Source organism: Hemibagrus wyckioides, linkage group LG07, assembly GCF_019097595.1.
Source record: "Hemibagrus wyckioides isolate EC202008001 linkage group LG07, SWU_Hwy_1.0, whole genome shotgun sequence".
Classification (NCBI taxonomy): domain Eukaryota; kingdom Metazoa; phylum Chordata; class Actinopteri; order Siluriformes; family Bagridae; genus Hemibagrus; species Hemibagrus wyckioides.
Genome location: NC_080716.1, coordinates 31194901 through 31209566, shown reverse-complemented (window position 1 = coordinate 31209566; position 14666 = coordinate 31194901). Strand labels below are relative to the sequence as shown.

The window sequence follows — 14666 nt, the reverse complement described above, 5'->3', positions numbered from 1 at the left end:
CTCTCCATCACTCTTTCCATCACTCACCCCATCACTCTCTCCATCTCCTCTCTCTCCATCACTCTCTCAATCACTCTCTCCATCTCCTCACTCCATCACTCTTTCCATCACTCACCCCATCACTCTCTCCATCTCCTCTCTCTCCATCACTCACTCAATTACTCTCTGCATCTCCTCACTCTCCATCACTCTCTGCATCTCCTCTCTCTCCATCACTCACTCAATCACTCTCTCCATCACTCTCTCCATCTCCTCTCTCCATCACTCTTTCCATCACTCACCCCATCACTCTCTCCATCTCCTCTCTCTCCATCACTCATTTCATCACTCACTCAATTACTCTCTCCATCTCCTCTCTCTCCCTCACTCTCTGCATCTCCTCTCTCTCCATCAATCACTCTCTCTCTCCATCACTCTCTCCATCTCTCTCTCCATCACTCACTCCATCATTCACTCAATCACTTTCTCCATCTCCTCTCTCCATCACTCTTTCCATCTCCTCTCTCTCCATCACGCTTTCCATCACTCTCTCCATCTCCTCTCTCTCCATCACTCTCTCCATCTCCTCTCTCTCCATCACTCTCTCCATCTCCTCACTCCATCACTCTTTCCATCACTCACCCCATCACTCTCTCCATCTCCTCTCTCTCCATCACTTACTCCATCACTCACTCAATTACTCTCTGCATCTCCTCACTCTCCATCACTCTCTGCATCTCCTCTCTCTCCATCACTCACTCAATCACTCTCTCCATCACTCTCTCCATCTCCCCTCTCCATCACTCTTTCCATCACTCACCCCATCACTCTCTCCATCTCCTCTCTCTCCAACACTCATTTCATCACTCACTCAATTACTCTCTCCATCTCCTCTCTCTCCCTCACTCTCTGCATCTCCTCTCTCTCCATCAATCACTCTCTCTCTCCATCACTCTTTCCATCTCCTCTCTCTCCATCACGCTTTCCATCACTCTCTCCATCTCCTCTCTCTCCATCACTCTCTCCATCACTAACTCAATCACTCTCTCCATCACTCTCTCCAACTCCTCTCCCCATCTCCTCTCTCTCCATCACTTACTCCATCACTCACTCAATTACTCTCTCCATCTCCTCTCTCTCCCTCACTCTCTGCATCTCCTCTCTCTCCATCACTCAGTCACTCTCTCCATCACTCTCTCCATCTTCTCTCTCCATCACTCTCTCCATCTCCTCACTCCATCTCTCTCTCCATCACTCACTCCATCATTCACTCAATCATTTTCTCCATCACTCTTTCCATCACTCTTTCCATCTCCTCTCTCTCCATCACTCTCTCCATCACTCTTTCCATCACTCTCTCCATCACTCACTCAATCACTCTCTCCATTACTCACTCAATCACTCTCTCCATCACTCTCTCCATCTCCTCTCCCCATCTCCTCTCTCTCCATCACTTACTCCATCACTCACTCAATTACTCTCTCCATCTCCTCTCTCCATTACTCACTCCATCACTTTCTCCATCTCCTCTTTCCATCACTCTCTCCATCACTCACTCCATCACTCTCTCCATCTCTTCACTCCATCACTCTCTCCATCTCTTCACTCCATCACTCTTTCAATCACTCTCTCCATCACTCACCCCATCTCTTCACTCCATCACTCACTCCATCACTCAATCACTTTCTCCATCTCCTTTCTCCAACACTCTTTCCATCACTCTCTCAATCACTCTCTCCATCTCCTCTCTCCATCACTCTTTCCATCACTCTGTCCATCTCCTCGCTCTCCATCACTCTCTCCATCTCCTCTCTCTCCATCTCCTCTCTCCATTACTCACTCCATCACTTTCTCCATCTCCTCTCTCCATCACTCTTTCCATCACTCTCTCCATCACTCACCCCATCTCTTCACTCCATCACTCTTTTGATCACTCTCTCCATCTCTTCATTCCATCACTCTTTCCATCACTCTCTCCATCTCTTCACTCCATCACTCTTTTGATCACTCTCTCCATCCCCTCACTCCATCTCTCTCTCCATCACTCACTCCATCTCCTCTTTTCATCTCCCCTATCCACCACTCTGTCTATCTCCTCTCTCCATCACCTATCTCCTTTCTTTACCCCTCCTTGTGTGGGGTTTGATGTAAAGGCAGAGGTTCAGAAAGACAGTGCTTGCTCTTGTCCTCTTTGAGGTAGAAGATGGAGAACTTCCCTTCTGCATGTCTTTCTGCAGAAGATTCATCTGTCCTTAAGATGTCACAGTGCTGACACTGGAGACTCCTTCCATAAACGTCTCCTTACTGAACACCTACACTACGTCCACGAGCCCTGTGAACCAGCCATTGCTACGGAAATGACAGAGTGTATTAATACACGCCTGAGCTGCTGCTGCTCTAGAGAATGAATTAACGCCTTTCGACCAATCAGCATCCAGAACTCAGCAGTTCTTTCCATTTTGCTGAGTAATTGCTTGCTAATCGGATGTAGTGTCTGAAACGGATGCTAAATTGCGTTTTCGTCTCACCTGTTTAATCCCTCCATCCCTCCGTCTCGCTCCATTTTCCTCTCAATTTGCTCTGCGCCTCTGAGAAATGAGCTATTGGATTAAGTTAGCGTCATTAGCACACAGGCATTCATAGCGCTATACTTCTAATTAGCTCTATTACTTATAGAACCGCTCCCTTTCTCTCTCTCTCTCTCTCTCTCTCTCTCTATTTCTCTCTTTCTGTTTGAGGGGATTAATGCAACAAGTGCGGTGTTTTGAAGCTCAGGCTACTCCGCTAATTACCCCTGTTGAGTTTTTTCCCCTCGCTAAGAGACGATGACTGTTGTCCTTCTCTGAGTGACTGCTTTATTCCGGCTAATTATCCGTGTAGAATTCTTCTAAATAATTAGCAATAGCATGACTTAGCGCTAATGGCTCAGGTGTTTTGATTGCTGATTAACACGTGAGGTTATGTGACTCCGCAGGGGATTTTCTTGGAATAAACACGCTAAACAATTCTCTTCCTGTGAGAACACATCAAATAAGCACATAGCTTGTGTTCTTTTTTCATATTCAACCGCTAGGTGTTAGAGTTTAGCATTCATGCTTAGCATTCTTTTAGAGATGAAAGTAAATGCTATGCTTCCTAGCATAAGCTGTCCCTTGCTAGCTTTACCCAGTGTTCAGGCTGCTCTCTGCAGTACTAACCTACTGCCTTAGCATTTGCACTTAGCCTTAACTTTAACCAGCATCTTGGATAACTGCTAGGTTAGCATGAGTTGATTTAAATCTTTATTAGCATTGATCAGTGTATTTGTTCTTATTTAATCCTATAGCTAATTTACATTTATCTCAACATAAAATAAGACTGAGGTAATAAAGCAGTTAGCATTTAGCTTCACACAGTATCTTAGCCATGACAGGAGCTTAGATGTTTAGCATTTTTGTCATTTTGCAGCTTAGTGCTAAGTGTTGTGAGATTCTGAGAGATTTTAATGCTATTTGGATGTTTCAAAAACGTTTTTGATTTTTTTTTAGAATCTGATATAAAAACATCAATGTTAAACCTTTAGCTAACGTTAAACAAAACAAAAATTGTTAGCATGCATTTATCTTTATTAGCATTGTAGGTTATTTATGCTATGGTTATAATTTTAGCTTTCACGCTTAGTATCCTGCTGAGGTGTGTGTGTGTGTGTGTGTGTGTGTATGAGCCTAGTCTGAGAGCCATGTGGTGTTCTCTGGAAGGAGGCCATCTTTAATAAAAGTTTAATAAAGTCCCAGCAGTGTTGTGATGCGAGGAGCAGTGGAAGAGGGAGATGGATTTTCGGAAGCCTTTGCCCTTTTCCTCTCAGTGAAGGATGTCACTGATGTACTCTTCAGTCTCAAGGCACAAACACGAGGCTGCGCGAGGCTCTGAGGCAAAGGCCACAGACCGGACCGGTCGAGGCTCCGCCCCCTGACCTGCGAGTCATGAGGTCAAATCCCACAAGTCAGAATTATTATAGCCTTGAACTTTTTATTTTCCTTATCCTCCAGTCTTTTTCTGTCTCTCCATGTCAGTCTGGTTGCCTGTCTCTCTCCATCCGTCTGTCTCTCTGTGTCTGTCTTTCTCTGTCTGTCTGATTGCCTGTCTCTCTCCATCTGCCTGTCTGCCTGTATTACTGTCTCTCTCTCCCCCTGTATCCATCTATCTATCCCCATGTCTGTCTCTCTCTCTGTGTCTGTCTGTCTCTGTCAGTCTGTCTGTCTCTCTCTCTGTCTGTGTCTCTGTCTGCGTTTGCTTCTCTGTCTGTCTCTCTCTTTATCTGTCTCTCTCTGTCTGCCTGTCTCACTCTGTCCATATATCTGTCTGTCTTCCTGTCTTTCTCTTTGTCCATCTCTCTCTGTCTCTCACTCTATGTCCGTCTGTCTTTCGGTCTCTCTCTATGCCTCTGTCTGCCTGCCTGTCTGTCTCTGTCTGCCTGTCTCTCACTCTCTGCCCATCTGTCTGTCTGTCTCTCTCTCTTTATCTGTCTCTGTCTGTCTGCCTGTCTCTCTCTGTCCATATGTCTGTCTGTCTTCCTGTCTTTCTCTCTCTGTCTGTCTGAATCTCTCTCTCGTTCTCTGTCTTTCACCGTCTGTCTTTCTGTCTCTTTCTATGCCTGCCTGTCTGCCTGCCTGTCTGTCTCTCACTCTCTGTCCGCCTGTCTGTCTGCATGCCTGTCTTTCTCTGTCTGCCTGTCTCTCACTCTCTGCCCGTCTGTATGTCTGTCTGTCTGTATTTCTTCTTTCTCTCTCTCTGTCTCTCTTTCTTTGCCTCTCTTTCTTCATTTTTCTCTCTCCCTCTTTCATCCTCTCTCTCTCTCTCTCTCTCTCTCTCTCTCTCTCTCTCTCAATCTGTTTTCTCCTTCATTCTATCCATCACCCCCCTCTCCTTTCTCTTATATCTGCCATTTTTTTTTTAAAATATTCTGTCTCTTTTGTTTTTTCTTCTCCTAATCGTTGTCATTATTTCTTCTTCATCTTCAGTGTTTTTCTTCCTCACCCCTTAGTTCTCTCTCACTCTGTCTTCTTTCTTCATTACTTTTCATTCTCTCAACCCATCATTCTCCTCGCTGTCTTCCTCCCGATTCTTTTTTCCTCGTTCTTTTGCGCCTGTCTCCTTTTTCATTCGGTTTCAACTTTTTTGTCTTTAATTTTTTTGCACAATCTCTCTCTCTCTCTCTCTCTCTCTCTCTCTCCTTATTAAGACAACAGGACTTTCCCAGGCAAGAGAGTAGTGTGTGTGTGTGTGTGTGGGTGTGAGTTTATTTTCTCCCACAATGACATGCAGGCATGAAAATCTCATTTTGCATGACACGCAGCTTTCACTCGACTCAGGAAACTATCTGGCTAATACGTGTACAGTTTCAGAGGAAAACTTGTAAAATTGTTAAGATTTGTGTGTGTGTGTGTATGTGTGTGTGTGTGTCTGTATGTGTGTGTGTGTGTGTGGTTTTTCGAGATGATTCAGTGCTTGTCACTTAATGCTACAGTAGTTCTGAGGATTTTCCTGGCTTTGAATTTTCCTTTCTGTGAGTCACATAGACGAGTACAGGTTGCTGGTGCCAATACTTTTACACATTGTTTATGTTTTCAAGTCAGTTTGCTGCATTAATAACTAATAAAGACATGATTACAGCGTGATTCCACATGGTGAGTGTGTGCTCCTGTAAAGTAAGCATGGAGTTGTTGGAGTGTTTGGAATCTTTGATGATGACCGTGTTTAAGGTCCCGGTGTTTAATCCATTATCAGCACATGCTTCAGGTCAGAACTTCTTCAGCTCCGGCTCCTGCTGCGCCTGGCTAGGGTTCTACTTCGTCTTTCATCTGTTCTGCGGTGTGTGTGTGTCAGCATCTAGCCGTATTCTGTTAGCCATCAGGAAAAGCAGCAGGATGATGCTGAAGGTCAGATAGAATCCACAGTCATTTGCATGAAGAGAGAAAACGTTTGCAGCGGGTCGAGTCGTGTTTCTGAGGGATTTTTTTCTTTCTACCTGCTGAATTTTGTTTCATTGGAGTCACATATGTGACCTAATAATGGCAAGAAGAAAGGAGATATTTTGTTAACAGGCACAATATAAGTATGTTTAAACTAACAAAGAAAGAAAAAGAAAAAAAAGAAAACACAACAGAACCAAAAACAACAGAACAGGAAGAAACAACATTTTGAAAGACTTTTATTTATTTATTTATTTATTTATTTATTTATTTATTTATTTATTTATTTATTTCTCTACCAATTTATTTTGTGTTTTATTTATTTATTTATTTATTTATTTATTTATTGATTGATTTACCAATTTCTTTGTTTATTTATTTATCTACCCATTTCTTTGTTTATTTTGTGTTTTCCAATTTATTTACTTATTTATTTATTTATTTATTTATTTATTTATTTATTTATTTATTTATTTATGTCTGTTTATTTACATATCTTCTTATTTACTTGTTTGTTTGTGTTTAAGAACACAATCAGTATTTCGATGTGTTGCAGATTAATTGTCTTCTTTTTCTTCCAGTTTTGTCTTTTTAAAAATGTTTTTCAGTTTTATTTCCTTGAAAAGCAAAAATTGTACATAAAGAGTGGATAAAGAAAAAAATCACAGAATGTTCATGATGTTTGCAGCACAGTTTTGTAAAAAAATTTGTGTCTGTGTCTCTGCAGGTCCAGTGATTATGGAACCACATACAGCAAACTCAACCTGATGCCTGGAACCACCATCATAGTCACCAATTTCTACATCTGCCCCAGTAATAAGAGGAAGGTAGGAATGCTACAGTGCACTGAGGTCACACACACACACACTGACATTCTCCATCTGGATCCAATGAGCTACTAAATGCCAGCGTTCACCAACAAACATCAACACAGAACATTAATCCAGACTGCAGACCAAAAACTACACTTAACAAAGTTCTACACTTAACAGTAACATTAACATTATCACCAACATTATCCAACACAACCATAACAAACACCATCAAATGCAGGAATTCAACACAAACTGTCTGTGCAACACCAGCATTTATTTAAAAAAATAACATCTTGTACTCATCAACACTAGCATTTATCCAAAACCTGTTTAAACACCAACACTGACCACCAAAAACATGTTTAAACACCAACACTCACCACCAAAACATGTTTAAACACCAACATTGATTCATTCATTCATTGTCTATACCCACTTATTCCTAGGACTCCTAGGGTCATGGGGGTCTGCTGGAACCTATCCCAGCGCACATAGGGTGAAAGGCAGGGGTACACCCTGGACAGGTCGCCAGTCCATCGCAGGGCCACATAAACACCAACATTTACCACCAAAACCCCTTTAAACACCAACAGTCATCACCAAACACAATTAAACACCAGCATTTGCCACCAAAACCCCTTTAAACACCAACAGTCATCACCAAACACAATTAAACACCAACACTCACAACCAAAGATGTGTTTATACACCAACACTCACCACCAAACACAATTAAATACCAACATTTACCACCAAAACAACTTTAAACACCAACACTCATCACCAAACACAATTTAAGACTCACCACCAAAACCCATTTAAACACCAACACTCGCCATCAAAACTTTGAACACCAACATTTACCATCAAACCCATTTAAACACCAACATTTATCGCAAAAACTGCTTTAAACACCAACAATCATAACCAAACACATTTAAACTCCAACACCCACCACAAAACACAAATAGACACCAACATTTTCCACCAAAACCCCTTTAAACACCAACACTCGTCACCAAAACACCTTTAAACACCAACACTCGTCACCAAAACACCTTTAAACACCAACACTCGTCACCAAAACACCTTTAAACACCAACACTCGTCACCAAAACACCTTTAAACACCAACACTCACCACCAAAACCCCTTTAAACATCAATGCCCATGACCAAAAACATGTTTAAACACCAACATTCACCACCACCACCAGTTAAACACTATCACTCACCACCAAAAACATGTTTGAACACCAATATTTATCAGTAAACACAAATAAACACCAATTCTTACCCCCTTTAAACATCAACACTCACCACTAAAACCCCTTTAAACATCAACACTCACCACCAAAACCCCTTTAAACATCAACACTCACCACCAAAACCCCTTTAAACATCAACACTCACCACCAAAACCCCTTTAAACATCAACACTCACCACCAAAACCCCTTTAAACATCAACACTAAAACCCCTTTAAACATCAACATTCACCACTAAAACCCCTTTAAACATCAACACTCACCACTAAAACCCCTTTAAACATCAACACTCACCACTAAAACCCCTTTAAACATCAACACTCACCACCAAAACCCCTTTAAACATCAACACTCACCACCAAAACCCCTTTAAACATCAACACTCACCACCAAAACCCCTTTAAACATCAACACTCACCACCAAAACCCCTTTAAACATCAACATTCACCACCAAAACCCCTTTAAACATCAACATTCACCACCAAAACCCCTTTAAACATCAACATTCACCACCAAAACCCCTTTAAACATCAACACTCACCACTAAAACCCCTTTAAACATCAACACTCACCACCAAAACCCCTTTAAACATCAACACTCACCACCAAAACCCCTTTAAACATCAACATTCACCACCAAAACCCCTTTAAACATCAACATTCACCACCAAAACCCCTTTAAACATCAACACTCACCACTAAAACCCCTTTAAACATCAACACTCACCACTAAAACCCCTTTAAACATCAACACTCACCACTAAAACCCCTTTAAACATCAACACTCACCACTAAAACCCCTTTAAACATCAACACTTACCGCCAAAGCCCCTTTAATTACCAACACTTACCACCACCAACAGTTAAACACTAACGCTCACTACAAAATCACTTTTAACACCAACATTTACCACCAAACCCATTTAAACATTAACATTTACTGGCCAAAGCCCCTATAAACACCAACAATCACAAATAGAACCCTTTAAATGCCAATATCCCTCTAAACACTGACAAACCCCTTTAAACACCAACACTCCCCACCAAACACTTTAAACTAACTCAAAACAACACCAAACCACCAACATTCTCTTACATCTGCTGTAACAAACACTTTTAAAGACTAATAGTGTCCAATAAACACCAGTATGCTCTAACAGATAGAATATCAAACACCACTCCACTAAACAACAGTAAACACAACTATTTACCATCACACACATTTACTTATCAACGTACACCACCAAACACCTTCACACACCAACACCACACACCTCAACCATGACATTTAGAGAGCGTTTGTAGATTCAGATTCACAATACAGTAATTTTTTTTTGTGTGTGTATGTGTGAGTGTGTGTGTGTGTTGATAGAATTAGACTTTCTCAGGCAAACTGACAAACTCTGTGATGGAAATCAATGGTTAGGGCTGACGTTTCGTTTTAGTGGGGGTTACTGGGGTTACTTGCCATCAATACACGCATAAGCACACACACACACACACGATACATGGCAATTACACACACATTTCCTGAGAAGCTGTCAACCTTCCTTGTGCTCAGAAAGGTCAGACACGATCAATAACTCAAAGAGGTCATAGGTGACACACACATACACACACACACACACACACACACACCAGCTCCTTGAGATGTTGAATGAATCTACAGCTATTGTTTTTGTACAGCGTCTTTATTCTCTGTTCAGACTGAATATAAATATTTTCTGGTTGAAAAAAGGGTATTATTTTAAATAATTAAATCACAGTGTTATATAAAAAGAAAAGAAAAAAAACAAAACAAGCATCATTAAAAGGAATAACAGCTTTGCTCTGAGTTCAGCTAGGTAACGATAAACACATTTCTTTTCTTTCCAGTATTTTCTTTCTAGGAAATAAATAAATAAAATGAGGGAATTTATTTTTTATATTGCAGTTATCTGCAGTGACTGGAAAATATTCAGCTTCACAACATCTTCATTCTGCTCCTGATGCGTACCTCGGGGTTACACAAAGAATAAAGCCACCAGAGTCATATTTTGCTGTTGTGTTGACACATATGATTAATAGCAAACAAATTTAAACATCAGCATTCAGTTCAGTTTAATTTATAAACCACTTTGAACAGTGTACACAAAGTAGAAATCCATATATAGATTTCAAACAACAAATCAGACCACATCAAACCAACAACCACTGTTTAACACCAACATTCCCCATTAAACACCTCAAACACCAGTATCCACCAGCAAACAACCAAACACCTTGAAACCTTAATGTCAATCTCCAGACACTGTGTAACACCAACTTTCATCACCAAACACCAGCAAAAACTTTTAAAGAATACCCTTTACCAAAGCAACATTCACCAAATGTGTTTAAACACCAGCGTTCACCACTAAAACCAGTTTTAAACACCAGCGTTCACCACTAAAACCAGTTTTAAACACCAGCATTCACTGCCAAAACCAGTTTTAAACACCAGCGTTCACCGCCAAAACCAGTTTTAAACACCAGCGTTCACCACCAAAACCAGTTTTAAACACCAGCGTTCACCACCAAAACCAGTTTTAAACACCAGCGTTCACCACCAAAAACAGTTTTAAACACCAGCGTTCACCACCAAAACCAGTTTTAAACACCAGCGTTCACCACCAAAACCAGTTTTAAACACCAGCGTTCACCACCAAAACCAGTTTTAAACACCAGCGTTCACCACCAAAACCAGTTTTAAACACCAGCATTCACCACCAAAGACATGTTTAAAGACTAGCATTCACTGCAAAAAACGTGTAAATACCAGAATTTTCCACCAAAAACATGTTTAAACAACAGCATTAACCAGTGAAGATATTTAAACGCCAGCTTTCACCACCAAACATGTTTAATCACTAGCATTCACCACCAAAAATATATTTAAACACCAGAATTCATCACTAAACATATTTAAACACCAGCATTATCCAACAAAAACATATTTAAAACCTAACATTCATGGCCAAAACATGTTTAAACACCAGAATTCACCACCAAAAAAGTTTAAACACTAGCACTTATCACCCAAAAACAAGATTAAACACTAACATTCACCGCCAAACATGTTTAAACATCAACCACCAAAAAAAAAACGTTTAAACACCAGCAATAACCAGTGAATGTATTTAAACATCAGCATTCACCAAAACATGTGAAACATGTGAACGCCAGAATTTATCATTGAACATATTTATACACTAGCATTTACTACCAAAAACATGTTTAAACACCATCATTCACCACTAAAACATGTTTAAACACCAACATTCACTATCAAAGATATATTTAAACACCAGATTTCACCACTAATAACATGAGTAAACACCAGCACTTACCACAAAACACCTTTAAACACTGACATTCACCTCCAAAGACATGTTTAAACACTAGCATTTTCCACTAAACACATCAGTGAAATCCAAAAGTTCATTTCCTGAGTTTTTTTTTAAACCCTGGGCAGCAGAACCGCTGCAGCACATCTGATAAAACATCGAACTTAACGCCCATACAGAAAGCTGAAGGAAGGCGTTTAATTTCAGCCCATGCCAGTTTCGCTTTCTTTGTCTGCCGTTATCTGGCTTTTAGCAATAATGTGTTTAGAGAGGAAGATAAGAGTGGTGTTCATTAATGTTAAGTGACCTTCAGAATGAGAGGAAAAGATCAGCCGAGACAGCGAAACTTTTCCCTCCCTTTTGCCCTTTGTGCTTTGTTGCGTTATTCTTGCGTTTCTTTCTGAAGGTTACCAGATGCATGTTGTACACTTTTCTGGCCACGACTATCAGAACCACGAAGAAAGAAAGTCAAACGTCCATACTATCTATAACTAGCTAAAATGTAAATTTCTGTAATGTTATTCTTTGTGTTACTGGAATTTTGTGTTAGTGAGGTTCTACTACTTATCAAGATATTCCTACAGTAAAATATTGTGATAATTAACAGTGTTTTGCAGAACTTTGCAGTAGAAATGATCAGTGTAACTTTACAGTCGAGATAAAACTTTTGTATAACTTTTGTGGTATAAATTTGCAGTAGAACATTACAGAAGAAATTTACGGAAGAACTTTGCAGTAGACTCTTACAGTAGAACTTTTTAGGAGAACTTTACAGTTAAAATTTGCAGTAGAACTTTGAGGTACAAATTGACATTAAAATTGTTTTTTGCAGTAGATGCTTGTAATAATGCTTACGGAAGAACTTTGCAGTAAAACCTTATAATAGATCCTTGCAGGGGAACATATCATTTGAAATTTACAGTAGAATTGTGCAATAGAACTTTGAGGTGCAATTTTGAAGTAGAACTATTCAGCAAAACTTTGCACTAGAACTTTACAGTAGAACTTTAGGCAGCTCCAATGCTGTGACATTGAAGGAAAAGTGGAAACATGTAGCAGGAAAAAAAAAGAAAAAGGTTTGGTGATGTAAACAGAAAGAGTGTTTCTAAATGCAGGTTATTAATCTTGGTTAGTGAACATCTGAATAAATAAGTTTACTCGGTTCTACAGAGGGACCAATTAACGCTCTTAATAGCCCAGGTTTAAGCAAGACAAATTGTTTCTTTGTTTATCGACTCTTCACCTAGCATTGAGCTTTTAATTAGGCCGTAATCCTTACGCAATCTATACAAACACACTTCAACACAACACAGCACCATGGCTCTGCTTTATATCTGTGGAATTTAAATCTGTGAGGTGGCTATCGATTCATTCATTCATTTATTTATTTAAAAAATACGCTTTTAAATCGATCCTTCATGCATAAGTGCATTTATAAGGACAAACATTTCTCTAATATAAAAGCTAACATCATTCCCAAGTCATGCTGATTATGTCCCTAATGTAGAGTGATCAATAGCATCGAGTAGCGTGACATCCCTGACCCGGTTCGGCTGGGATCGTTATCGGGTCATCCTGACCTGCTTTTGTTCCTGCAGTCTACACTGAAGGAAAATCAATAGCGTGCTCATGCTAGCCTCATTCCAATCCTGCAATCCTCCAACATGCCTCTTCCCCCTCACCATGCTGAGTCCCTGATTCCTTTTTAAGGTTGTGTTACAGTTTATTGGATCTAGAAGATCTCCAGACCTTAGGACCAAATGTAAAGAATTGTAATACACTTATGATTAATTATACAGTTCCAGTATAATATAGTTTTGCTAACTATTTAGCCTTTAGATTTCATACTAGCCAGTTTGCTAACTGGTTTGGAAATAATTGAGTGTGTGGGAATACAAATTAGGAACCAGATCTTGGAAACCTTGGGGAACAGAAGAACCATAGCCAGGAACAGAAAGTGAAAAAGAATGGAGACATGGAGAAGTAGAAGCTGTGAAGATCTGACAGACAGATAAACAGATAAACAAAGAGAGACAGACAGACAGACTGATTAACAGATGCAGACAGACAGATAAACAGATACAGATAGACAGACAGACAGACATATAGACTTATAAACAGGCAGTTAGACAGATAGGCAGACAGACAGATAAACAGACAGACAGACAGATTGAAAGGCACACAGAGAGACATTCAGACAGCTAGACAAGCAGACAGACAGACTGATAAATAGACAGACAGACAGACAGACCGAAAAATATTTTAATCCCTGCAGTTTTTGATTTAAATGCTTATTAGAATCAGGGTCATTTCTCGGCTGAGGTTCTCGTTATTTCTTGGCTGAGGTTCTCGTTATTTCTCTGAGGTACTTAAAATGTAATGTTGAATAAACAGTAAAAAAATATTTATTATCTATAAGCTTACTGTGTTTAAAATCACTTTCATCACTACAGCTTCATGATCTGCACATAACAGCAGAAGGACCTTGGCTACATGCTCGCTAACTAGCAAACAGACACCAGTTCGCTAACTAGCTTGGAAATAAAAGTGTGTCTGTTAATTACACACAATTTAGTTATTAATCTTCACTTCATAAACCATCCGATGTTCAACAAATCCATACAATACCCGGGTAACTAATGGCCTTGGCTCTGTGTGTGTGTGTGTTTTCATTAGGCGCATGTTGTCGCATGCTCGAGCGATTAGTGAACACACTCTTGAATGCTTCGCTCTGCTCTAAAATTAAATTCCATGAGGCTAAACGTTCCAGTGTCTCCTCAGCGGCGGGTATTAAAAAGCTATTAGCGGCCGTTTATTTAAAGTTGGCAAATCTAATTATGGGGGACCGAGCTGACATGAAAGCAAAGTGGGTCCCTTGTACACACACACACACACACACACACTTCCTAATTTATTTAAAAAGTGCTCTTTTTCCAAAACTTCACATTTATGCTTGGGCATGGGTGAGGAAATGAAAACCTGAGAGATTTCAGTTGTTTGCTGCAAAGTACTCCACAGACAGACAGACAGACAAGCAGAAGGACAGACAAACAGACAGACAGACTGAAAGGCAGACAGAGAGACAGACAGAAAGATAAACAGGCAGGAAGGCAGAAATGCAGACAGACAACTAGATAAACAGAGACAGACAGGCAGGCAGAAAGAAATGCAGACAGATGAATAAACAGAGACAGACTGATAAACAGGCAAGCAGACAGACAGACAGACAGACAGACGGAGACAGGCAGATAAACAGAGACAGACAGACAGGCAGACAGAAAGAGAGACAG

At 40.2% G+C, this 14666-nt stretch overlaps 1 protein-coding gene across 2 annotated transcripts in view; it reads left to right on the top strand.

Annotated features, from left to right (window-relative positions):
• Positions 1 to 14666, top strand: part of sorcs2 (sortilin-related VPS10 domain containing receptor 2) — a 177492-nt gene that overhangs the window by 82795 nt on the left and 80031 nt on the right. For both annotated transcript variants that reach the window (XM_058394249.1, XM_058394250.1), the window contains exon 3: positions 6658 to 6757. In XM_058394249.1, coding sequence (XP_058250232.1) covers positions 6658 to 6757 — 100 coding nt within the window. The remainder of the gene's footprint in view (positions 1 to 6657; positions 6758 to 14666) is intronic.